The 26,855-nt window shown below is 42.6% G+C and overlaps 1 protein-coding gene across 12 annotated transcripts; it reads right to left on the bottom strand.

Annotated features, from left to right (window-relative positions):
- Positions 1 to 78: 78 nt before the first annotated feature.
- On the bottom strand, positions 79 to 26,738 carry gpatch8 (G patch domain containing 8). Of its 12 annotated transcripts, none has more exons than XM_034142704.1 (9): positions 26,632 to 26,738; positions 22,738 to 22,815; positions 15,001 to 15,073; positions 9,940 to 9,981; positions 7,574 to 7,641; positions 6,776 to 6,862; positions 6,465 to 6,608; positions 6,208 to 6,338; positions 79 to 5,610 (listed from the first exon to the last, which is right to left on the bottom strand). In XM_034142704.1, the coding sequence occupies exons 5-9, from the start codon at positions 7,598 to 7,600 to the stop codon at positions 1,701 to 1,703; spliced, it is 4,299 nt and encodes a 1,432-aa protein (XP_033998595.1). In that variant the 5' UTR covers positions 7,601 to 7,641; positions 9,940 to 9,981; positions 15,001 to 15,073; positions 22,738 to 22,815; positions 26,632 to 26,738; the 3' UTR covers positions 79 to 1,700. The 12 variants fall into 12 exon arrangements, with proteins under 12 accessions (XP_033998595.1, XP_033998594.1, XP_033998596.1 ...); XM_034142703.1 differs by having other exon boundaries at positions 9,940 to 11,999; positions 15,001 to 21,825; positions 26,632 to 26,720; XM_034142705.1 differs by having other exon boundaries at positions 9,952 to 11,999; positions 15,001 to 21,825; positions 26,632 to 26,720.
- Positions 26,739 to 26,855: the final 117 nt, after the last annotated feature.

The raw sequence follows: 26,855 nt of genomic DNA, 5'->3' as shown, positions 1-26,855 counted from the left end.
TTTTTTTTTTAAATGAACTGTATATCAATATTAAAACCTTAAATTCCTTCTAGGATGTGTCAATAATTAGCATCAACATTTATTTTAATGCAGTTTATTTTTTGGAGCAGTAACCGGAAAATAGCATACTTGCCCAACATGAGAAAATGTCTCGATCCAGTGGAAAAAAACAGACATTTTGAAGCCAAGGCTCTAGCTTGCAAGCCTAATATAATAGAACGTTCCTATGCTTATGGCTTCACAGTTCATTATACACTCATTAAAAGGAGCTGAGGTAAAAGAAAAACACACATCAAAAGCAAAATCGGTCCTTTGTGAGACACAAGGGTTAAATCTGAGGTCCTAATTCTTCTGCTGAGAAGTTTTTTGTTGATCTACAGCTTTCACAAGTATTAAGGCAACTAGGGCGCCACCTAGTGTTTAATATTGGACACTGATCCCTACAGGGACTGATGCTGGCGTTTATTCTAATGACTGCCGAGTGGTTGAAAGATTAAATGTTAACATGTGAATTTCTTTAACCCCGCATATTATGGAACAACACATGAACTCAAGATTTTATTTGCTGAAACACAGAGGTGCTACTGCTTCACAGATCCCTATCCTTTGCCATCCCAGCCACTGTTAACCGGGTTCATTTAGAAACAAACTTGATAGAATACATTTCACGTGACCGTCTTCCATCCATCTTGTAATTCTGCTTTTACCAAACTGCTAGAACGTTAATAGGTTAATCTACAGCCGCTTTATTTACAAAATTACACAAAAGCAAAACACAGCCCTTCTTTTGAAGAGCATTTTGGAAAATAATTTAAAAACAGAAAAATACAATTATTGCAGTATACTACAATCTTATTGTTACATGATGCAAACGCACCATCTCGATGTACAGATTTTCAGTGCAATTTATTCAGGTGCACCCCCACACAGGGATCATGAGCTTTGCCTCAGAGCGTCAGGGATGTTCAAACCCCTCCTTCAACCACATAAGGTTTGATTCATAAGGGACATTGTCATACCGACTGGGACACCATAGCTGTCATTGTATATGGTGATCATTGGTGGGATTCTTCACATTACACACTGATATATGTACACGTTACTGCATTACAAATGAATTGAGACCAAGGATCCAATAAAGATCAAGTAGTCATATTAGAACATAAACAATACCAGTAAATATGAAGTAGTCTGTCTCTGAAAGGTACATTATAGAGTCAAAGCCTACCACGTACTCCTCATCTTAACATGGTTCAGCTTATAGCTTCAGCCAGTACGTCACTCTGGCTGCCAAGATGAGCAAAAAAGTCCGAAATAATATTTATATGGAAAACAAAACAAACTCCAGTGATTTCTCTTATTCATCATTCAAAAGTAAATGGGTTGTGTTAATTTACCTCAAGTTCGAATATAAACCATGTCTTTAAGAAGTCTCTTTAAACTTGAACTTCTTTTTTAGAAGTTCAGGGCAATGCATAAAAAAATATCTTGCAAAAGCCAGAGGAAAATGTCAACTCTGAGTGGGACACAGGCAGCACCACTTTGTGGCTCCAACTCCTGCCCTGTGTTGGTCAGTAGAAGGGCTGCTTATTGACAGCTTTGTCTCAAAGACTTCATCCAAACCCTGACGTAAGCCGGTTCAGGTCGAGTCTTTCTTTCTTTCAGTGGTTGTGGCTGTGACTATACTTTGCTTGTATTACTCAGGAGCCATGGTTAGGTGGGTGCTGGAGGTCCTGCCCTGAGAAGATGGGGTGTAGCAGCGGGTGAAGTTGGAGAGCTGCTGCTGCAGCAGCCTGTGAGGGGCGGGATGAAAAAAGTGTGGGGTAGAGTCCATGTGGTACATGGTGGAGAGCTAAGGGGCCGTGGTGAAGTGCAGATGCTGGGATAATGTGTATGGGCTGACCGGAGAGGAAGGCGGTGTGGTGGGCAGGAATCAGTCCTGCGTGTCCCAGTGAGTGTCCCAGTGTGTGTCCCAGAGAGTGTCCCAGTGTGTGTCCCAGAGAGTGTCCCAGAGAGTGTCCCAGAGAGTGACTGAGGGAGTGGCCCAGAGGAGACAGGGAGATGGGGGTGAGGTGATGCTGGGGAATGTGGTGTACCTGGGCTAACTGGGCATGTGCAGGGTGAGGGTGGTGGGCATGTGCAGGGTGTTGGTGGATGCCCATGGCTGCCGCTGCAGCTGCGTGGTGCTGTAGGATGGCGTGCTGCACTGTGGTGATTGATGTGCCAGAGGCCATGGACATAGTGGGCTGCTGGATGTGGATCTGCTGCATGGTGGGGGGAGGTGGGGGCTGGGCCAGGCTGGCAGCGGCGGCAGCAGCTGAGGGAAAAGACTTCACCTGCTTGGCCATCAACTGCTGCTGGATGTGCTGCTGAGCAGCCTGCTGCAGCTTGCCGTATTTCTCCATCTCCTCTGGTGTGAACGTGATGGGCTGACTCTCTAAAGGAGCCAGGCCGTCTTCCTCCGCCTCCATGCACTCCTCCTCTAGGCTGGGTGGGGGGTAAGCAGGGTAGGCATGCATCTGATGCTGCTGATGCTGCATTTCTGGCATGAGGGACTCCATCATGGGGTTCTGAGAAGGGTCCTGTCCAGATTCTGCTTGGTACTGGGCCATCGCCATGGAAGACTCATCGGGTTCGAACAGTGGCAGGGGTTCTTGGTGAACAGGAGCTTCTATAGCGGGATGCTGTGTCTCCTCTTGCACAACTGTGATCTGTGGGGCCTCCTCGACCTTCTGCACCGGGGGAGCTGGCGGTGGGGGGGGAGGGGGGAACTCCCGTATAGGCTCTACCAGGATAACTTCTGGCTCAACACACTTTCCAGCTCCTGATTTCTCAACCTCCATAGGTCTGGTGAAGGGAAACAGGGGTTTCTTTCCGGCCTGCAGCTTACCAAAGAGCGGCAGCATGGATTTGCTTCCCAGGGTCGGGGGTAGTTTGGGTCCAAAGTATCCCTGTGGTGGATCTTTAATCTTATTCCCAGATTTTGTTCCTGTGGCAGAATCATCAGAGCTCCTTTTGGACTGAACCTTCTCCAGCAGCTGGCGTGCAGTAAGGCTGTTTTTCTGTTCTCCTGCATCCCGGGACCCCCCTTGCCTCAGAGACTGTGAGCTGGATGAATGGGTGTTGCGGTTAAGGCCTCGTGAGGAAGATGAACGCGGAGACTGGGAGCGGTAGATGCACGAGCGGTTGAAGTCTCTGCGTTGTGCGTCGGTTTCCACTCGAGCCCTGGGAGCGCGTCGGCGAGAAGAGCCCTTGGTGGAGCTGGAGGAGCGGCTGGCTGAGCTGTGGCTTCGGCTGTAGCTGCGCCTCCAGGACCTCGGGCTGGTGCTGCGGCTCCAGCTGCTGGAGCTTCTCGAGCTGCTGCGATGGTGCCGCCGGTGCCTCTTCCTGCGGCTGTGACTGCGTGAACGTGATCGGGATTCTTCTGAGGAGGAAGAGGAGGAACGATGTCTCCTGGATCGTCTACGTCCTCGGCTTCCTCTTCGCTCGTACTCAGAGTCTGAGGAGCGTTTGGAGTGCCTCCGTCTGCGGCCCTCTTTGCTGTAGTTGCTGTAGCTGGAGTTGCTGCGGCTGCGACGGCTGTAGGCGCTGCTGCCTGCCGAGGAGCGCTCGGAGCTGCTGGAGTACGAGTGGCTACGGGAGGTTTGGCCATGATGGCGCCGGCGGCTGCTGCCCCGTCTCTCCCCCCGCCTCGAAGAGCGGCTGCAGGACCGCCTTGATTCCTCGCTGTGGTGACGCCGTTGTTCCCGAGGACTTGACCTGTGATGCCGTGAGCGCTTGGTATTAGAGCCCCCTTCTCCTTCACTCCCGCTGCTGGGAGGTCGACCGGGACCGGGATTCTTTTGGGCCGAGGAGGAGCAGGAGGCACTCTGAGATTTTTCACTGGAGTCGGTCTTTTGTCGTTTTGCACCACTGTGCTCCTCTGAGGAGTTGACTTTGTCGTTGCCTTTTCCAGCTCCTCCTTCCTCTGCTCCAGACTTACAAGGCACTTCCTTATTAGCACGTTTCCTCTTCCCTGTTTCTACTCCTGTGTTTCCTGTAGCTTCTCCACTTCCAGTTGTCAGCTGAACAGACGAGGCCACGGTTTTATCTTCTGACTTTGGTTTGGCTTTTTCCTTTTCATCAACAGCTGCCTCATCTGGATTGGGATCCTTGTTTTTGTTCTTCTTCCGTTTGTGTTTTTTCTTCTTTTTGGGCTTCTCTTGCGTTGCCTCGGTCTCGCCCTCCGCATCTTCTTTGGCTCCCTTCCCATCTTTTCCAGTCTTGCGTTTTGAGTGCTTTGCAGACTTCTTGTGCTTCTTCTTTTTCTTTTTTTTCTTGGCACTAGTGCTTCCAGTTTGAAGCTTTTGCTCCTCACTTTCTACTTGCTCAAGCTCTCCTTTTTTTGTTGGCTTGTCATTGTCCGTGCTGGTCCCAGGTTTAGTATTTGCATCTACAGTTGTTGTTGTTGAAGCCGCCATCTCTTGGCCCTTGTCATTAGACGCTTCACAAGGCTTTGGAGACTTTGTTGCTTTCCCAGCACGCACTCCTTTGTTGCGGGACAGCTTGAAGTCAAAGTAGAGGGGATTGCAGCTGTAGGACAGGGAGGGCTGAGATTTGGTGAACTCGAGGAGCTCAGAGGGCCACTGCAGGGTAGTGCTCTCATCTTTGCTCAGAACTGGGAAGAAGGGACCCGTGGGGATCTTAGGACCCGAGTTGGAATCCTTTCTATCCTGTGTGCTCTCCGCCTTCTGAACAGGGGAAGTGGGTAATGAGACTGGATCTGCTGCGGGGGAAGAGACATCCTCCGTCTTTGCTTTAGGCGACGGAGGAGTCGGCTCTGGGTCAGGGGATGGAGTCACATTATCTAGTTCTTTCTCAGGTTTGCATTCCTCTGTAGCGTCGGGCTCCGTCTCTTTAGTCGTTTCTTCAACCTTCTTCCTCTCCTCCTGCCCCTCTTCCTCTTCGTCGTCTGCTTTGATCAGACACTGATCAGTGGCCTTCATAAACAGCAGAAACTGGAAGTGAGGCTTCACCCGGCAGTGAACAGGAGGTATATAGTGATAGTACTCCGGCTCCTGTCCTGCATATCCTTCCTCTTTTTTCATCATCATCTTTAATTTGTTGAGAGTGGAGGCTAGAGAGGCTCCGTCATCAGGCTGCTCCACCTCTTCTGCCACTGCCACACTAACGCTCTCTCCTGCTTCACTTCCTCCTTCACCTTCTCCTTCACCTTCCTTAGGGCTGTCCGAGCTGCTGCCAGAAACCTCCTCTTGCCCTCCAGCCTTTTCTCCATCCTGTGACTCTTCTTCCTCCATAGCCTCCTCGCCATGATCAGTAAACACTGCGGCGGCTGTTTCCAGCTTTACGGGGGCTTTCTTGGCAAAAGAAAAGGACACACTAACTTTGGATGCCCCACTAGGGGTCGGGGATGAGGAGTTGTTCCTCCCCAGAGAGAAGCTGATGGTTGGAGCTGGTTTCGGGGAGGCTTCCTCAATTTTCTCTTCAAGGGGTGCTTCCGGGACACAGTCTGTCAAATCAGTGTTTTCAGGCATTATGTCGCCATCTTCTAAAGTCTCTCCATCCACAGCCACTGTGGTAGGTTTGAACATGGGCCCACTTCCTGGAGTGCTGTAACACAAAAGCATGATAACAATGAGCACTGGGATAAATGTTTACAACTGAAGAAATACAAGACGTTACTTCGGTGACAGGTTAACTGGATGGTTGCATGAGTCATCTTTAATGTTTGTCATCACAAAGGGCTTGACAGGGTCCTGGTTGTTTTCAGTATCAGGATACAGTTTGATCAACATATTGACAGTAATAAGAAAGTACTGTCACATTGTACAGATTTCTATTCCTATCTTTTTCGTATTGTATTTTTTCTTTTCTGTATTTATGTTCTTGGCATTTGTAGTACTTCTCCGGTCTTTTCATTTCCTCATAATATATTTATGTTTAGTGAATGCCCAAAACCCCAAGGCAAATTCCTTGCAAGTGAAAACCTTGGCAATAAACTTTATTCTGGTGTCCTTAGGACAAAACGGAACATTCATTTCTATATCTTGTCCTGTGAGATTGAATTGTTAAAATAATAAGAAAACTATGACTGTGGTCTTTGTTAGCAAGTTTCATGATGATCCTTCAAAGCATGCACCTGTGTGACCACTACAGATATATTTTGAAATCAAGCCAGCAGAGGGCACTCAAGGAATAAGCTCTTACCGGTCCTGTTGTTTCCTCTGCTCAGCCAACTCGTGCAATCTGCGCAGCATCTTTTCTTGCTTTTTTCCACCTTTCCGGGAGCGAGATGACACATTACGAGCAAACTCTCTCTGTTTGAGCTCTTTAAGCCTCTGCATTAGACGAAACGGGGAGAAACGAAAACACATCAGGAACTTTTCTCTCACAAAAAAACAACAAGATATTCTGACGCAAAAAAGATCTTCATTAAGCACCCAAGAATTGATCCTCTGACATACCTGCTTGTGAGCGTGGTCGTAAGAGTTGATGTGGTTGTCAAACTCCTGGTGTTTGGTGTACTGTTTTTCACATAGCTCACAGTAGAAATTGGCTCTCAGGTCTTCCAAAGCCTTTGCAATGGCTTTCTCCTTTTCCACCTGGTCCTATTGTTGATGGGAAAAACAGAAAGGAATGAGTGAGTGTTTTTGAAAAGCAGAACATTAGACTCAATTACAGTAATTAGAGTACTTGGTCTCCCGTTTCTTTCCATTTGAGATGTACTACAGCAGCCCTAGTAGAATCAACACTGATGAGAATGGCACCAGCTCACCTTGTATTTTTGCCGTAGTTCTTCTGTGTCTTCCTTCTCAACTTCGAGCACTCTTCTCTTCTCTGTGGCGTCCTCTGCATAGTCCAGCTAAAAAGGCATAGACAGCAGTTACAGCACGTGCAGACAACACAGTAGTTTAAACTGTGTGAACAAGCAGTTATGCTGCAGGCCCATACGAGCTCTGATGGTCACTTTGTTTGACTTCTGTTTTCTTCCACTTGTTTCTGATGGTGACAGAATGTTCAACTGAAATGTAACTTAGTCATCCCTTTTTGCAGGTGGCTGTATAAATCCTCTTTGTATTCAAAAATTGCAAAACATGAAACCAAAACATCCGAAGTATACATTTCTCTTTAGTTTTCTTCTCAAAGGTGAACACAGGACAGGACTTATGATTTACAAGGCAGTTATGCATAATGTAGCAAACATAAATATTAAAAAAAAGCATAAATCCTCCTGAAGGCAAAGGAATGATATTCAGCGAAAATTGTGAAGGTCAAATGCAATTTACGACAGGAACTGAAAACCCTGGAACATTGTGCAGCCAGCAGATTCAGCAGAACATCTTCATGTGTATTTAGTCAGACAGTGTTACTGTATCATAATGTATGGTGACATTTGGTTTAAGATGCCATGACAGCTCAACTAAGAACGGGTCTTGTCCAATATGAAAACAATCAGAGATGTCAAAACATCACACTGTCAGTATAGAGTCAATTGTGCATTTGAAAACTGAAGCTTTTATGTCAAAAACATATAAACAAGTGATTGGGACAAAAAAAAAAAACGGAATCTCACCTCCATCTCCATGCGTCCCATCCCCATGACATCATATTTGAGGGTGATGGGCACAGGGTCGGTGCGTCCTGAGGGAAAAGAGACAGAGAGAGGACGAGGTGAGTTTTTGAGACTGGGACATGGGGCCAGCTCGAAAAACAGCCTGCTTTCATAGCATAGGGGGCTGGGGTTAGAGAATTTGCCTTGAAGTGCAAAGAGACCAGAAAGCTACAGTGAACCAAACACCAGCCATTCTCACAGCTTACTGCAGCCACCGAGTATAAAACACTTTATCTTACTTTCCTTACATTTGACATGGCTGCTGGTTTGCATTTTGAATGAGTCAAATTAGCTGCAAATGTGGTGTTAGATGAGGTCGAGGGCAACAGGGCTGTTTAGCAATATGTCCTACAAAAGAAAGTAACTGGAAACAAGACTGTCCGTTTAGATCTGTTGGCATTTATTTTCAGTGTAGTCGTACAACCCACCGCCCCTCCTCCACCCATTCATTGCTGCAGTCCTGTTAAACCAGAATGCCAAGTTTATCAAGGACACTACAGCTTGAGAGTGTGTTTGTGTGGTACGTTAGATTGTGTGTGTGTGTGTGTGTGAAGGGAATTGCAACAGGCCTGCGCAGCTGCTGCGACATCACCATGAGAGGAACAAAGCCACCTAATATTATCTGAGGCCTAATGCATTGTCTCTTTCTGGACGGTCCGCAGGCCTGCTGACCCTTCCACTGTCCTCGGGTTCAAATGTGTTCCCTGGCCCCCTTCCTCATCATGACTTAGAGCTGAGAAATGTATTTTTCCCTGTCTACTTCAGCTATGTTACGTAAGCTGTGAAAAGAGCTAGATTAGAAAGAAATTAACTGTAGAAAAATAAACAAACCAAAGACAACCAAAAAAAAAAAAATGAAAACATTACAGATATAAAATATATAAAAATCAAAACTACTCTGGAGATTGACACAGAATTGCTTAATCCACTCATAATCAGCCAAACAAAGCAGAGAGAAAGACAGAATAAAAATTAAAAAAGGACACAAGCACTGAACTACAGCAGAGTGACGTCACAGGCCAGGTATCGCCATGGTGACAGTGCAAGGGATGGGGATACTTACCTGGTAAAACATGGGTATGGGGAGGGGGGGTAAGGGGAGGACAGACAGACAGATAGACAGGGGAATCTCAAAACAAAAAGGCAAAAAAAGAATTTGGACTAGTTCTGCTGCTTCTGTTGCCAGCCAGATACAACAATCAGTTGTTACTGATAGTGATTATCAATTCGGTTTGGTTTCAGTTTTTTCCTCCCACATTTTCAAGTTAGTTTTTTTTCATGAATCAATGTTTTATATATACCATTGGGCATATGGAATGTATAATCAAAATTTATCTTGTGAAATACCGGTCACAAGTATTGTTTAAGTTTCTTACAAAATTGAGTTTAAATTCTTGAGTTGAACGTGTTGTTTTCTATAAGACAGAAAAACTGAAGGCTAACACCATACATGTTTAATTTTCTGGCCAAAGTTATACTTTGAGCCAAAGAGTTACTTAATAAGCATTTGAAAGCTTTAAGCTTCCCTTAAACTCTGAATTAATGCATTTCAATTGGAGAGAAAATGACTTCCTGGACACATTTTGATGTTAATATCCGGTTCATTACTGTATTGTTTTTATAATGTTGTCATCACAGCCCAATGACATATTCATTCTGAAATCATAGATGCATGGGCATTGTAACATAGAATGGCCTGCCTGGACTCTCAGTCCCACTGCAGTGTCTGTCATATGAGTGGGCCTTTAGCTAAAAGGCTATAATGACTGCATAATTGCGGAGGTTTTATTCCCCTGAAGTAGTAAGAGGACTGACTGTATGCTATGTCGAGCACAAGACTATCAAATGATAGGCGTGTGTTCACACTCTTTACCCAACAGCAGAAAAGTGAAACCAAGACAAGGGATTGGTCTGTTTTTCAGCCACTGCAGTGGTTATTCTGAATGAAGTCACAAGCTAGGCCCAGAATTAAAGATTAATGAACAATTACAGTCATCCCAAACTATCACCAATCTTTAAACACAGTGACAATACTTCCACGTTACCCATTCCAGTGGAAAAGAAAGGGACCAGACAAAAACAATGTGCATCTAAATCACAGGGTGTGAATCACAGGGTTTCAAAAAAAAACTGAAAACAAACAAAATGACAATGCTCTAAGAGTAATACATATGCATGATAATATACAAGCAGCAGAATGAGGACTAATACAGAGAGAATTGAAAGCCTATGTAGCATTGGTGCTCTGATGAGAGGAAAACAAAAAAAATGGGAGAAATAAAAACAAAAATAAAGAAAATTCAATTGGGGGATAAAATAACATTTACCACTAAGTTTACCATCAGCACAACATGGGCAGGATCAAATCGCTGTAAAAAAGAAACACCAATTGGTTAAGCAGGAAGATTGAGGCACACAGAGAAGGGAGGGTGGGGTTTGGAGTGTGTCTTTGGGGTTTATTACCAGAGGGGGTTTAGTGTGTCACCCCCCCACCCCCCTCTTCCCTTCACTCATGGCCAGGTGCTTACAGGGATTTCCTCTCACCACTCTCTCCCAACCACTGGTCCCAGTCCCCGGGCCCCTAGCCTGGCATCGCCTCACTCTCTAAACCACAATATGCCCCCAAGGTACCAAACTACCCCCCCCTTACAAATTCTGCCCCAAGTCCTGTATCCCTCCATTACTGAAAACCTTCACTTTTAACCTTTACAGAGAAGAAAAATGAGAAACCCAGTCATATAGGTGGTTTTAGAGGAGCTACAATGGGTAAGGGAGTGATTAAAAAACCTACAACTCAATATTAACTGATAGGTAAAAGCTAAAAGGCAAGAGTTGTGAATCAAAACTAATCTACTGTGGAGAGTCTGGTAGGCCTGTCACGATAGTTACATTAGATTGGACAATATACTGCATCATATTGCGATAAATTACATTATTGACATTTTTAAAGACTATTTTTATGCCACAGATTTGATAAAAATAATGGCATAATAATGCAAGTAAAATATTTTAAACAGCAACAGACTTTAACTCCTTAAGTATATTAATATATTGGATTGGAATGTGATAGAAATAGAAAAAATAAATAGAGCATACTCTCTGGCTCTGATAACATAACTGTGCAATGCAGGTCTGATAATGCAATGGAAACCTCACTGTTTATTCTGGCATGCTGTTCGTGACATTCTTATCTTTACAAACACTTGTGCAACAGGCAATATCAAGGTCCGTTAGAACCTTTGTGGTCATGTCCAAATATCGTACGATAAAATCAATAGTAATTATTGTGACAGGCCTAGCCTCTGTTGCCAGTCTTTATGTTTCATTTTGTTTTATCATGGGGACAACTATCTAGTCTGAGACGATTGATGCCTTTAGGGACGACCACCATTTTCCCCCTTTAAGCGTTTTTTGCAAGGCAGATGCTTGTCAGCCCAGTCATAGCAAATCTCCCTGAGAATCTTTCATTTCCTTACTAGCCTACAGCCAGCGAGATTGTTTTGGGGCGTGCTTTACCCTAGAACAAGTGAACACATGACATACATAAAAATGTACCTGAGCAAAGAGCCAGCAAGGCTTTGAGCAGTGCTTAGAGCGTGGTCTGTGTTGCTATCTAGCAGCAGTTTTCCCAAAGTATCCTACAAATGTGTTACATTTCACTCTATCCTGTTAAAGTAGTAGCTCAGTACCTCCAACACTGCTTAAAGCCCCAGGTGAGTGTGACGGTTTGAGGCAGGCAGGAGTGCACCGCTAGGACAAACATGCTGTGCAGGAGGGGCAAAGAAACGGGGGGAGGACGGGAGTGTTTTACCATGGGGACAGAGACATTTGGGGTGTAGAAAGGTGGTGAGATTTTCCCTGTAAGTTGACTCTATGGCCCGGTCAGTAACAGACGCACACACACACACATCTCAGTCCCACATGATGACCACGCACATACACACAAGCTTCACAGGTTTTGAGGTAGAAACAGGCAAACAAGCAGAAGGGGGAAAACATGTCTACTCTGCAAGCCATTCAAAGTCTGAGCCGTGGTTACAGCCAATCAGATACCCGACAGCAGCAACGGAAACTCAAAGAGGAAAAAAAAAATCTAACGTACGTGGAGATGATGATTCTAAGGGATGTGATGGAATCATAGCTTCCTAAATCTACCTTGATTTGAAATGGATTGTTGTTCTTTGTTCAAATCGAAGCACTTTACTCATTGTGCAGATTGAAATAAAGGTTTAGTGATTATGAAGCAAAGAGGAGGAAGCTGACAGAGGCCATTAGCCTACGGTACACTGTCAAAGGGGTGTTACATTGAGGTCAACTGCAGAGTGGGAGAAAGAAAACACACCCACACACACATACTGACATACAGAGGGGATCCAACAAACCTTACCTAAAAAGGGGCAAAAAGGACAAAAGAAGAATAAGAACAAAGTCAATACAGTGAAAAACTTAAAAAGGGGACACAATGCTTTCACTTCAAAATTCAAAAACCTTCTCTTCTTGCAGGGAGGACAGGATAGGAAAGGAAGATAATAATGATTATCCAGCAAACTTCAATGTGATGCAAGGGCGTTTTTGTGTTGTGTGACACTACAAGTGCATTTAGCAAATTTGAACAGAGATAGTAGGCTCCTTCATGGGCCATTAATTCCTACAAAACAACTGGACACACTTTGCCGCAGTCTCATCTGCCCACAAAGCAGGATGCTTACATAACCACACATCAGAGGTGCCAGCGGCAAACACAAGAGCAAAGTCAGCCCCTGCTACTTGTTCTCTTCTCCACAAAGCACACATTCTTATCACATCAAATCAATTGCTATTCAGCTGTTCAAGGCCAGATGGAAATGCATGCACACCAAAATGCTAAGCTCAGAAATGACTGCTGCGTCGTTACTCTGCAATCACTTGTCAGCCTGCCCAGAATGAAGCAGCTTTCTGGTCTACTCTGGTCCCTGGCCTTCGTCAGGCCGAGAATACCTATGAGACGACACAGGGATCCACGGCCATATATGTGCATGAACAAGAGGTGCCAGGGTGGCCTCAACGCAGCTCAACAGCCAGTCATCAGCTCTGCATGTCTCTGAAGGCTCACCAATAAACACAATCAAAATGTAATATCTAAATGTCAGATTGCAATATATCATGACACTTCAATCCGACACAGTTGCGCACCACAGCCGGTATCTGCAAAAGCAAGGACATCTATAGGCAGGGTAAACCCCTGTTTTCTAAACACCTGATACAAATGCATATTTTCATCAAGATAAATAAGTCACAAGTTCTCAAAGACACAAGTCTTCTGTGTCTGTTGTATTACAAAACCAGAGACAACTGAAAATCTCATCACCTGAACCACAAGCACGAGGAAGGCATGGACTTTTCATAATCTGATTATGCTGAATACAAATTAAATTAAGCAGCACAATTCTGAACGCAGATACCTTCTGTCTTTTGTTTTGCATTGTGAAGTCAAGCAACTTGCTTACGTAGCTCACTCGGCATTGGCCCCCTATAGTTATTCATGTGCCTAGAGAAGTTGTGTTTCTCATTACAATTCTGATATTGAGCATGTTACTGCTGGGTTTAAAAGGGAAATAAATGCTCTTAAGCAAATAAGTAGAAGAAAATGACTGCATGAGAGTTATAGAAATAAAAGCTCTGGTGTTAAAATGGTGTGGGTTGACAGGATAGAAAAGAACACGATTGAGGAGGTAGACAAAACTAAATGCCAGATATTATGCAGAAAAACAAGCTTGGTTCTTAGCTAACTGCCAGGACCCATTCGCTTGCCAGTGATGTCATCACTCATAGCCAATGCTATACGTCATCCTCTTTGGAGAAAGTGCATGGAAGGGTGCGGCTCTGAAGAGGGAGTTAGGAAGTTCGAACTAAAAGAGAGAATAAAGAAAGTGATGAGGAGAGAAAGAGGCTGATGAGACAGGAAGAGGCTCGGTGGAAACATGCCAGGGCTCTGCACCACTGCCTCTGAGCCAATGAGCCGACGAGCAGAGCAGGGTCGAGCTAATGATGTGCTGACGTTAGCCAAGACCAACCCACACACTCAGCTCTGTTCAGCCTGCTCCCTCTTACAGCAAGTCAATATCAACTGGGACATCCAATTACAGATGTCTCCTGAAAGTAAACCTCTCTAATGCAGCTTTCTTGTTGAAGGCTTTCTACACGAGTTAATTCAATGGGAAGAGCTTACAGAGCATTTTTACAGTACCGCTTTTACTTCCCTCAGAAGAGACCGCAATTCTCGATCTTAAAAAATGAAACGGATGGTGTACACATGATGTTAATCAGTTTAAGTAAATAATATACTAACTATAGAGTAGGGTTGAAACGGTTATCTGGTTCACAATAAACCATGCTAAAATTGATGATGATGATGATGATTGGTATCACTATTTCTTTTTTAAATCATTAAAACAGACTGTCCAGCATCAACCAAAGTTAACAACAGTCTCCCTAAGCAGGCAGAGCATGCAACGTGGGTCTGTTTTGCATCAATGTTAACATGGTGGAAGGCAGTCAGAGCTCTGGAGGTTTTTCCTTTTTCGAAATGTACATTGGTTCTGGACTGGGTCCAATGGCATTGTCACGGCGGCCTGTTCTTAAATTGCATTTACAACTAGGCCAGAAAAAGCCCTTAAAAAAAAAAATGGTGTGCTATGCATTCCTGCAAGTTGACAGCTCTGTTGGCTAGAGTTCTGGCTACCCCGTTTACCATTTTAGTGTTTCCAAGTCAACCATGTGCTCTTCGTTATAATGCAGCTGCATCCCAGCCCCAATGTTTCGGAAGAGGTACATTTTTTTCCGGCAATGTAAGTTGAGAAGAGGATGTATGTTTTTGACCAGGGGCTAAGAGTAAGATCTGGAGATGATACAAGACTTGTGTGCTAGCACATCTGCAATACATCAATCCATAACCACTTTTTCTCAAAGTTAGTTGGCTAAAACAACTGAATGTGAACAAGGCTGTCTTCAATTATACTGTGATTTTGAAGGAGGACCAAAAGCTCGCTTTAATCTGTATTGCATAATTGAAAGACAAATAAACACTCCACTCCTATCCCTCAACCCACTATGGTCCCTGCCCTTGGTGTAACTCCTTTACAAGGCCTCTGAAACATTCCCCTCCCTCTTCCATTCCAGGGAACAGCAGCGAGAGAGCGACAGGAACTGGAATGAGGTTTGTTTGAATACAAATTGATTTTAGCTAGCAACAGACACAAAGGAAAAGACCAGAGAAAGAAACGGAAAAGAAACATTTGCTGATACATCAAAACCTAGAAATGTGAGGGCAAAGAAAATGACAAAAGGGTTGGTGGCTCAGTACCACCAGCATACATTGCAAACAGATGTTCAGAAGAGTTTGTCCTTACCCTGCATGCTTTTGCCAAGACCTTGCCCCGACTTCCAGCCATGTTTCTGAAGCAGCCGGTGCCCAATGTTATCCTAGCAGAGAGAACAGAGGAGAAAAAAACCAAAAATATTCCAATAATAAGAGGAGCTTTTCCCTGTTGGGTTTTCATCAAAAACAAACAAACAAAAACAAAAAATAAAAAGACACTCAGATCACACTATCGTCATCAGCACAACCACCACCATCACCATTATCATTATTGTCATCCACATCACCTACAGCGTGTATTATCAGTGTCTTCCAGCACAAGGAGTGGTAAGGACGGTTAGGGTGGGGGGGTAGATGGTTGGAGACTGAGAGGAAGGGTAGCTTGTCCACTATGAACACTACATGAGGCTATGTGTAGCTTGTAAACTACAGGACACCCTCCTACAGAGTGCTGTTTTGTAAGGCAAAGTAATTTGGCATGAGCATTTCTTTATCTTTCATTTTGGATGATAAAGATAACATTGAGTCACATCCACTAACTGAGAAGTTAAGGAGTGGTAGGAAGGAGGGAGGCCATATATGTATCACACACGCATACATATATGAACCACTACAGAGCAAGATCTTAGTACACAAAGAAAAGTGACACAGAACAGGTATGGAAATCTTGCATTAACAAAACAAAGATCAGAAACTCCAAGCTTGCTGTGATTCCGTAACCATGACAAGGAGAGCACCATGAAAACATATGCAGCTGTCACAAAAACTATAGCAAGAGGAAGAGACAGAAGTGGGGCTAATGGGCCTTGGATTACCATTACAAGGCCCAGGGTGGACAGAATATGCACGTGTGAGGGGATATGTGGGTGTGCAGGTGAAGAGAGGGAGACATTGTGTGCACGTAGCCCCGTTGGATTCACTAGAAATAGCTGTTGTGAATGATTTGGACACCTCCAGTATTTTTCGTCTTTTATCAATGGTCTGATCTAAACCATATGCACAATTATTTTAAACCATTATTAGACACAACTGTGTGCTGTTAGCTTGCCTCTTATTTAAATCCTCTCATAAACCATTTTTTCAAATGAAGTCCAGGCAATGTCGAGAAAATCTGGTCTGTACTTTGTCAAGTGTTTTCATTTTAAGACTGAGCACACAACAGGAGTTTGTCAGAAGCATTATCTCTTTCTGGAAAAGTATGTTTTATAAGAGGGGTGGCGCCTGGCTAGAGCACAAAAGAGGCTCATCATTTGGTCATAAACAATGCAAAACTCTTGCAGCTCCTTTCATTTGTCGGACGCTTTCAGAGGCCACCCATACCTACTTAAGTACCTGAATCTTTTTGTCTCTGCAGTTGGATATTTTTGTTTAAATGACTCATCAATTTTACCTGTGGGTAGTTTTTTCCCGGCTTTACAACAGCTGCGAAATAAATGTCATCACGCTGACTCAGCAAATTCTCAAGAAAATTAGCAGATCTATTCCTACATGGGCTCAATCGAATATTTTAATTTAGGGAGCTGGCAGGGTAGAGGCCATTTTATTTCTGTTATAATTTATAACTAAATATTAATTTGGGGGTTTTATTTGAATACTTTAGGAAAGTATACAGACAATGTACATGTGGGCAAGATCAGACCCATTATATTGAATCAAAGAGGCAAGAGAAAAGTGCGAGAACACACACAACAGCAATTCCTAGTATACTCAGGGGGGCAATTGCACATGTCTTGAGAGCGTTATATCACTAGTATGGGTCAGCAAGAAAAACAAAAACATTAAGTGAAATGCAAGATCATCCCACCACTACACACTACAGTACATCCTCAAGCACAAATAAACAGGAAACAATGAGATTTCTTAATAAGCAGTGTTTTCTGTTGTGATTATAACTATTCCAAGCTTTGCTAACATTCACCAGAGTGCTGCATTCTACCAAAAAAACATACAAACCAAACATAAAGGATATTTATAATCACAAAGAGATTGACATCAACTTTCACAAACAGAAAGTGAAGGGGTTGGAACAAAACAGCATGCAGCTTTTTGTTAAATTATTTTTAACAAAAAGTATCGTCGGTGTTAGTAGCGTGAATGGTACACATACAGAGGGGTGGAGCGGGCTGGGGTGGAGGGCGGGTAACAAAACTCCAACTATGTTAGTTTCAGGTGGATCAGGCACAGAGAGGAAGGTGATGGCTCAACAGGGCTCAATTAGTTCTCTTTGACAAAGAGGAGGTGGGGACAGAACAGAGCAGGCTGAGCCATGGTGGAGGTGAGTTTCTGGGGTGTTGGAGGTGAGCTGAGCTTGAATGGGTTAGTGCATGTGAAGGGGAGTGGGAGTCACACACACACAGCACACACTGCATCTCCGCCCAAAGGGTCTCATTTATGGTAAATTTGGCATAATCATGTTCAAACCCTGTTGGCGTTTAGGAGCAAACTGATGCCTTCTTTTGCCCTATTTATTATTTCTGAGAGAAAAAAAACGATAGGTCAGTGTTTAGAACTGTGAAATCCCAGATATCTGGAATAAATCTATCCAAAACAACTGGCTGATGTTTTCCTCCCAAGAGAGAAGCTTAACTGCCTCACTTCCTGTTTCTGTTGGGTTTGGTATTTTTTCCCCCCACTATTTCATGGATCTATGAGATGTGTTTACTCTGTGTGACATTCAGATCCCTTTCCGCTGCGGGGTGAGATAGGAGGGAATCTGTGCTGGGTCTCACATGGTGGGAAGGGAACTGAGGACACCTGCTTGTTTCAAATCATAACTGGGACATTAAATCCTACATTTGACATGCTTTCACTGTACATTGCCTGGCAGTTCCTTGGCATGTCACCACCAAAGATAGGCTGCATGGCTAATAGTTTGTTGCCTCCTGCATGGTGGACAACATGTCCCCTGACTTCATTATGTAGGAAACACAGCAGAATTTGCTGCAGTGGATGCCTCCCCTCCCACCGACATTGGGTATGCTTCTGTCTCTTACTGCAGTATTATGGTGCACCACTCTACACATGATTATCTATATTGATTTGGGGAATACGCTGATCTATGAGGTTTCAGCAAGAAGGAAAATGAGATGCACCCTATACTAGCTGCTCCTGTCTCGTGTTTACACAATCCCCGTTTGCGGATTTGTTTATTTTTGATCTCGAAAGCCAGAGAAGTCTGACCAAGGGCCTTATAATTAAATGTTCTGAAAGCTCAGAGAACATAAGCCCTACCTTAAATTAAATGTGTTTTCTCATAGAAAGCTTATTTTTTTTTTATCTCTGCAAGATTAGAAACAAAATATTATTAAAAACAAGAAGGGCAAGTTGGATAAGGCATCAGTCGCAACTGCTGACACTAATAAAAAGATTAGTTCAAAATGGGCTCAGCAAACTAAGAGGGCGGAGATGAGGCGCTCACTGCGTGTCTGAACAACAGATGAGTGCACCAAAAGAATAGACAGACAGACGGATGAAAGCAACGACGGCGAGTCCAACAGCAGTGCAAGTGGAGTGAAGGCATTTCCATACGAACCTGGCTTTAAAATACTGGGCTGTCAAAAAAACAGTCACACGTGACACAACGTAAGAAACCGGCCAAACGCTTTCAACTGCAATTCTGCTAGCTTCTCTAAGTTCTTACATATGCAAATCTTTCTCTCTGCTCTTAAACAAACATAATACTGTATACAAACAGAAAGGGCATGTCAATAAATCCACCAACTGACTGTTAATACAGGAGAAAGAAAAAATTGAAAATGTTATCCAAACAAAAGAGATCTAAAAGGAGAGGTGTTTTTAAAACTGTGCATTGTGCCGTCATCGGCACAGTGCATGGAAAAAGATATGGAAGGGAAGTGATATGCAGGGGACCCCACCTAGAGACCTCAGAGTATCTAGGAATCTTATTGCTCAATCGAAGCAGTCATTGATATGTCTACAGTACTGGAGCGTGTCTCGATATTAGAAAATGCTCTGGTTCCAGAGAAAGATGTAACACTGGACATGCATATTAATCTATGCAAGTGACTCAACTAAATCAACTCAAACTACATATTTTATATCATTTTGGGGGATTATTGCTCACAAAAACAGATTTGAGAGCTTGTATGTTCTGATGAGTAAACACGGACCCTTTAGGGTTCTGTCTTGCAGAAAAAGGGGGGCTGCTGCAGTTACTCATCCTCCTCTCTCGTGTCCTTGAGGAATGTGTTTTTGGAAGTGCTGGTGGAGGACAGGGCCTGCTGACTGCTGCTCCTCATAAACTTTTGCTGCTCCCTTGTGTATTCCTAGTTGGTCTCCACTTTTGCAGGTGTGACTAAATGGAAACAACTGTCTCAGTGCATCAAGAGTCAAATTGCTTTAACAGACGGCTCCTTTTTCCCAGCAAATGGAGGTGAAGTGTGGAAGTGTCAGAGTGACCGTGAGGGGATAACAGATTTCATGAATTAAGTGATTGGGAAAATGACAGAGAACCAGCGTCCGGTTTAAATGGAATCATTTTAAAATACATACTTACCTCATAATTCTGAAAGCCCAATGCATCAACCGGAAATTAAGTTAACACTGAAGCCCACATTTGTAGCGGTCTCCAGTCACTTTAAACAGAGACTGTAAAACTGGCCTTCCCATTCAGTTTGAAGTGGGTTTTTTGGTTAGGTTATTCTTTTTCTCCACACTTACCCCATTGCTGACTTTAAAACAGATTATTTTCAGGGCATTAGCAATGACCTTGAACCCAGCATCACTGATGCTCTCTGGATTAAGGCTGGTGCTTAATAGAAAGCTTGCCATGTTGCAAATAATGTAGGTCACGAGTAGGGCAGGATTCAAATAAAAAAAGGATTGGGGGGTTTTCATTTTCTTATCCAATTGTCATATCTAATACACCATATATTTTAGCATCTGTAGTACAAGTTGAGAAGTAGTAATGAATACATCTTGAATCAAAAAGGTTGAAACAACATTTTTACTAAGAGAAAAACGCATTGTGGTCTGCGTACATGTGATTCTTAGATTTCTGGTGCGTATATGTGGTTTCTGTGGCTCTGAGGCTGCCCGCTGCATATCGCTCTTGGACAGGGTCAGAGAGGGAAGGAGGGGAGGTTGGAGGGACTGAAAGGGGGCAGGGGACGTACGAGGGATGAGTATTGGAGGAAAACTGTAGTAGTGATTAGGACAGAGTGTTGAGATAAAATAGTACTGAATGCTACCAAGTTAACACATGCAATGCAAAAACAATGTTATAGAGAAAGAGCAAAAGACCAAAGGGGAAAGACAGAAAGAGAAAAAAGATCCCAATAAAGTACCACAGACCTCTAGCTGCCTATAGTTCACACACAATAAGTGGCGGGGGAGGGGCTCCGAGAAGCTGGGCCAAAGCATTCACTAACAGATCCCAGATCAGGCCTGTGTACCTGTAACAACACTGTCACATACTCTATGTCAGTCTGTGTTTTACTGTGATGTTTTAGCTATCTATTTAGGTGCACTGTTTAAGGCTGATTAGGGGTAGAATTTGTGGACTATACTGTTTGTACATGTTGCATTTGACAGTCTTATAAACTGTGTAATTTGTATTATTGAAATATAACTGATGTAACGAAACTGTGTCACCAGATCCTTTAAAATAATCCTCAGGGTTAACAAATATTCATAGTTACTTGCTTGTGGTTAAACAGTCTGCCACCATCTCCTTTGAGCATGCACTTTCCAAAGAGAATATGTAAAGGTGTGTATTTCTATTAGTGACGATGTGACAGTTGACATCCCCCACAGTTGTGGCCATGTCTTTTCCACATGTGTGATGCTGCAGCGCTGCCCTCAGCGCCCCTCCACAAATAATAGCGCAGGAGCTAAAGAGTCACTCAAGCCAGGTGAGAAGGCCACCTCTCTCTATTTTTATTTCTCCCCCTCCACCACCCACACACAGTGGGAGGTTTGTGTGCCTGTTAGAAAACAATATAAGTGAAACTCAACCAGGATGTAAAAAGATTCTATGCCAGATTCTGGCACATCTTAAACACAAATATAGGCTACACATTTGATCATACATTAGAAAATTGTGAATAAATTAAGTGTTTTTTTCCCTTTCAAACGGGAGTGTCACAGTGATCAGCCGAATGAAATTTATTCCACTGCTTAAAAACTCCTTACATTTTTATTTTTTTAATTGACGGGAATGTTTAATCTCAACTTTTTTATTTTCTCAGGCAATCCTGTTATATGTCATGATACTCATAATTTACTTGTTTAATTATGTTTCAAATATCTAGTTTACTTATGCTGCAATCTAGCTATGTTAATTGTTTAAATATAGCTTTAATTTAGGAAAAAATAAAATCCCTTTTGTTTGATGATTATAGAAACTGTAGAAAGTGAGCATGCCTGTTAGATTGCTGGTACTATCTGATTGACTTTCAAAGCACATCTCTAAGGTTGAGGAGAGGTCATGGGACACTGTGTAGGTAAGAGGAGTTTGGGCCTGCTCACCAAAGAGCTTCAGTGACAGAGAGGGGATGGGGGGGTGGAGAGAGTGGGAAAGACAGAAAAAAAGAGAGCTGCCTGCGCTATTATCTTTGTGCCTCTTCAGCGAAATAAATGCAGTCCCAGTTGCACAAGCACCATGCCAGCACAGAATGACAGAGGGTACTGTACAACGAATCACTGTGTAGTAGGGAGGGAGCGAGAGAGAAGTAGAGGTAGAGAGAGAATAGATGTAGAGTGCGACAGTAGTGAAACAGAGAGAGAGAAAGACAGTCAGAGAAGCGTTACAAGGACCCTAAAGATAGGAGTAAGAAAGCAGAGCGTGCAAATACAAACCGGGTCATTGCTGCTTAGCTAATAGGGGGCCAATTCGCTGCAGGAGAGAAATGTCGAACACCCCAAGTTGTGTACAATAAGATAACTGTCCTATAGACACAAACACTTACACACAAATTCTAGAGCTACATGGACACACACTCATTCAAACACAGATGTAGCCATTCACACCATCTTATGTGTGCTATTTTGTTTGCTAAATGGAGTGGAATAAGCACTGCCAACTTTTTATTATCGGAAACATTTGAGCCACTGAAAAATAGTCAGATATACAGGTGTAAACACTTCTTAATCTGGCTGTTTTTGAATGCAAAATGGTAACATGTGCCTCGATTCAAGAGGATTGCATTTATGATCTTAACCCTTTGAATACATTTTAAATCCGTGAATCATCAAATCAGAGTTGTTGAAAAGGTAAATCGCCCTCTCAAATGTAAAAAAAACAACATGGCTCAGTACAGAAACCTTGTTTAAAGCAGGTATATGCATAATAAAGTCTTGTCATTACCAATTAAAAATGAATAACAGCTAGGATGATTAGAAAACAGCCATTAATGACAGTGCTTTATCCACCCCATGCTTTCAGTCATCTTATCTCATTGTGCTAAGATGACTAACAATGACTAATGGGAGACTGATACATAAATCAAATGATTATCTGTAAGGTGCACATAAAACAGGAAGATCTAGCATATACATTATCTTTTAACTATCACACAGGAAATGGAATAGGCAGAGGACATGGGAAGTGGGAGGGACTTAAAGGGTATTAATGACCATGAGACAGATGATTCTACAGGTTAGGTGGCAAGTGTGTTTATGAAAACACTGGATGCATCTACATGGGCAGAATGAATGGAGTTTATAGGTGTGGCTTTTATTTCTCCCTGGACCAATCATCCACTCTCACAGCTGGTCCAATGGTGTGGGATGATGGATGCAGCCTTACCGATTCGATGGGCTTGTCCAGGGACGCCTGCTCCAGCTCCAAATGGCCTTCTTCATACTGGTCAAAGTGATTCCCACCCTGAGTGAAAAACATTTAAAAGCTTAATTTAGAAATATCATGTAGACTTGCTTTCTTTCATCATCAGTTAAATCATTGTTTGAGCAAATCCTAAATATTCCAGCCAGTGGTGAGGATTTAACTGCATTAAGTAGTTTTTGGGTTTATCATGCAATCTCTGGCCAAAATAATCACAACATATGCTTCATTAATTGTGTTTACCTCTCAAATAAAAGCAAAGCACACATTCCACAAACAGCATATGGTTTACTGCATATAAAATCATGTTTATGACGTTTATATAGTTTATTAAAAACATAAAAAATAAGAAAATCATTACTCCACTATAAACAATCCCATTTTCCAGTTATTTAAACTTAAAAAAGCCTTTAATTTGAAGTTTGTATTGTTATTTCAGGAAGCAGATTCCTGGTAAATGTATTCCAGGAGTAGCAGCAGTGAAGGATGACTTCCGCCTTAGGCTATTTGTTGTCTGAATTTGAAGCTGGGCTTTACTTACACAAATTGAGCATTTCATTTTAAGTCCATACCCTGGGAGGGACGGAGAGTGAGTAATGGGCTTGCTACCCTGACCAAAAGGGTTATGTTTATAGAGCAGTTTCTGCTCGGAGACAGATGGCTTCCTCTCTTAAGCAGCAGAGGAGAGGCGAAGGTCATGTTTGTGAGTGTGTTTTCTACTGACCTTCAGGCAAAACTGAACAAGTCCAAAAATAGTTTGTGGTACAATATTTACTAGATGCCTGCAGCAACTAGCAAGAGCACAAGTTTGGACAACTAACTAATGCAACTAGACACGATATATACAACATAGGGAGGTTTGATTTCCATTTTTTATATCTATCTGGGAGATGGAACAGGCACTGCAAAAAAATAATTTGCCTTTGTATTATTCAGGACTTCTTCCTTCACTGCTAAAAAAAGTATATGGTTACAGCTGCAGAACTGTGCAGCAAAGACAATGCTAACATGACTGGGCTATGCAAGCAGCTTTACCCCCTACATTCTCTAGGGGGATCTGGGTTTTGCGGAGATAAGCAACTACTCAAATCCACCCACCATAATGAGGTGATTTGATGCCACACTGGCAGCCATTAATTCAGATGAGAGAGGACCTCTCGTCAGCATGAGTGAAGCACGGGATTATGAGAAGGAGATTCAGAGAATAGCAAAGGATTTATTTATGAACAAATCAATGTATCCCTGGCTTCTCTTCCCCAGCCACCTCTCTTCCTCCTGACTTTCTGCTCAGACCACTTAATGTGCTATCAAGCACAACCTCGGCCTGCCACAATGACTTCTTATGTTCTGCTGCTTTTTCATCCCCTGAGTCTGGTAAACAAACACCACGGCAATGCTGCATAGAACTGATCTTCGCTATGTCCTCTGATATTACAAGAGAACATTTCTCTTTGTTTTTAAACGCTGATATGAGCGCTCCATACCACTTAACATTAGCAAATAAGAGAACTAATGCCAGCCAGCAGTGGAGATGCTCATAAATAACCTGGTGTCTTGCAATTCAAGATAAGCTGCATTCTAAAGCTCCAACAAAGATGAAACATAGCTCCATATTGCTAATGGACTTGTTTTGCTTTAGATAGTAGGTAGACCATCAGTGGGAGTTTCCTTCTCCGTGTTGCTTGGCAGCTTGCTTTAGTCCATGGAGTCAAGGAGAAACTTTCTGAATACTGAGCAAATGAATCCTTCACAGCAGATCTCCCACACAGAGCTCCACTGTGCTGAGCCAAAGCTGCCTTCAACAGACTCATTCAGAACACACAACATTTAGCTCTCACTGACAAAAAAGCTGAATACTGAGTTCCCACTCGACAGCATCACAGTGGCTTTAGAGGGAAAAACACTGGCTAATTTCACAAGCAATTATACATGCTTAAACTTGTAATGGCCTGTCTACTAATTCACCATATCATCGCTACAAAAAGTACTCGACTGCTTTTGAAAAAAACAACTACAGCATTTTAAGCAAAGTTTATAACTGTCCAATAGCAAAAGAACCCCCAAAAAATAACTAAAAAAACAAACTGAGCATCAACGGCTTCTTGTTCAAAAACACTTGCTCTTTTTCAAAAATGGGCCAAACATTACACAACCAATGACGTCAGAAAAATGTAAGGACAAGTTAGTTGTTGAAAAAAATGTATCAATACCCTTTAAATGTCCCTGAACACCGCAGTTACTTTAACTCTAAATCAATTGAAAATGTTCTAAATACAAGCACACATTTTTGGTCACACAATATGTTTACCATCTTCTATATATCTTAACATTCATTGTATATATACAGAACATGAAACCACAACTTTTCTAATTTGTACCATGTGAAAAGATAGTTCCTGGAGGAAATGTTTTGAAACTTGTAGCTGAATGACACCTGTGCCAGACTTACAACCCGAGGTAATCCCAAAACTCAATTTTCAAGCTGCTTTTATTTGATAAAACCAAATGACAATTTATTTCAAAACACTGCATTAATATATTTTGAAAGGAACACATGATGACACATTATCTGCATACTTCGTTACTAAGGATGTCTTCTATTGACAGTTTTGAGACCAGTCAATAACCATACATCAAATTATTAAAAAGATGTTGGGTGGCTTAAAATATTTATTGCCAGAAAGTACAAATGCTGCAGAGTTAAAGTAGGGGATTAGAATGTCATGTAAAGAATTTGAAACAAACAAATATGATGAATGACAGAATGTTTATGGTGAAAAAAACACATGTTAACATGGTCATCTTGTTTTCTCTAATCTTTAATTTTGTGTTTGGCTTGTACTGGGTGCGGTCCTAGATCAAAGATAGACAAGTGAAAGACAAACAGCTCATATGTGGGTGTAATTCAGCAACTCAACTCTGGCACTACTGTTGTAAATATGCAACCTAAAACCTTTACAAAAAGGCATGTTAAAACTGTTCACTAGGGACGGATTTATTTGTAAAATTGCTTGAAATGTTCCCACAAACGAAGCAAAAATAGAAACCCTTCTCTACTTGTGAATTGTGCGTTTAAGTCGTATGATAGAAACAAACAAAATGAAGGCTAGATAAACCAGTCTGGCAACGGTACAAAAACAAAAAAAGTGACCTTTACCGTAAAGGCTTTATGCAAGGAAAACACAGGTTATAAAACAGTTTTAAATAAAACTTGTTTTAAATATCAGCTAATAAGTGGACAAGGATATGTTGTTGATCTAAAAGCAATCGATAAACATGCCTCAGACATTTAAGTAGCAAACTGTAAGATATAATTTCATGTAATGTCATTTATTATTGAGCCTACATATATCTGGTTAAAACTAGGTCAATTTTAACACGCTAACTAGCTGCTGTGGTTGTTGTCAAAATGATACAGCCATTTCTAGCTAGTACTACAACTGCTAATGAATGTGCGTACCAGTTAGCTACAAGCTAGCTAGCAATCCATCGTTAGCATATGTCGATAAACAACCACACTACCCAAGGTCACTAACAAGCTAGTTGGACTTCAATATGTATGTTGCTGTTGCATGGTTAAGATAGTTTGCGTGGTAAGCATAATCTAAGGCTAATAACCAATGACAGGAGCCAAATATAGCACGCAGCCAAACACTGAGACGTAAGGGAAGTAACATTCAAAAGAACCGCAGTGCACTAGCGTTAGCTTAGCCAGCTTGCGGTGCTAGCAAGCGACATCTAGACCAGCAGTTTGCAATTAAATGTAACCGCCCGCTACGTTGTAAACCATATGTATGTGCTTAAACACACAAACATGCTGAAATATGTGCAAACCGTCAATCGTTTAACATGCATTACCTTGAAATCACGCTCTTCGTTGAACCTAGAAAATCTGTCGGCCATTTTCTGAACCGAGCAGCAGCTTCTCTATCGCTCCGTCTGTCTGTGTCCAACAGATGCGCTGTGTAGCTGCTGCTGCTGCTGCTGCTGATGATGATGTGCTCTAAGCAAATGATCCTGCCTCTGTCAACTGACCTTTCGCTAACAATTTCCACCATACACTGTAACAGTATGATTCCCAG

Source organism: Trematomus bernacchii, unplaced genomic scaffold, assembly GCF_902827165.1.
Source record: "Trematomus bernacchii unplaced genomic scaffold, fTreBer1.1, whole genome shotgun sequence".
Lineage (NCBI taxonomy): Eukaryota > Metazoa > Chordata > Actinopteri > Perciformes > Nototheniidae > Trematomus > Trematomus bernacchii.
Note: the sequence above shows the minus strand (reverse complement) of the source record. Positions and strands in the feature narration are given on the sequence as shown.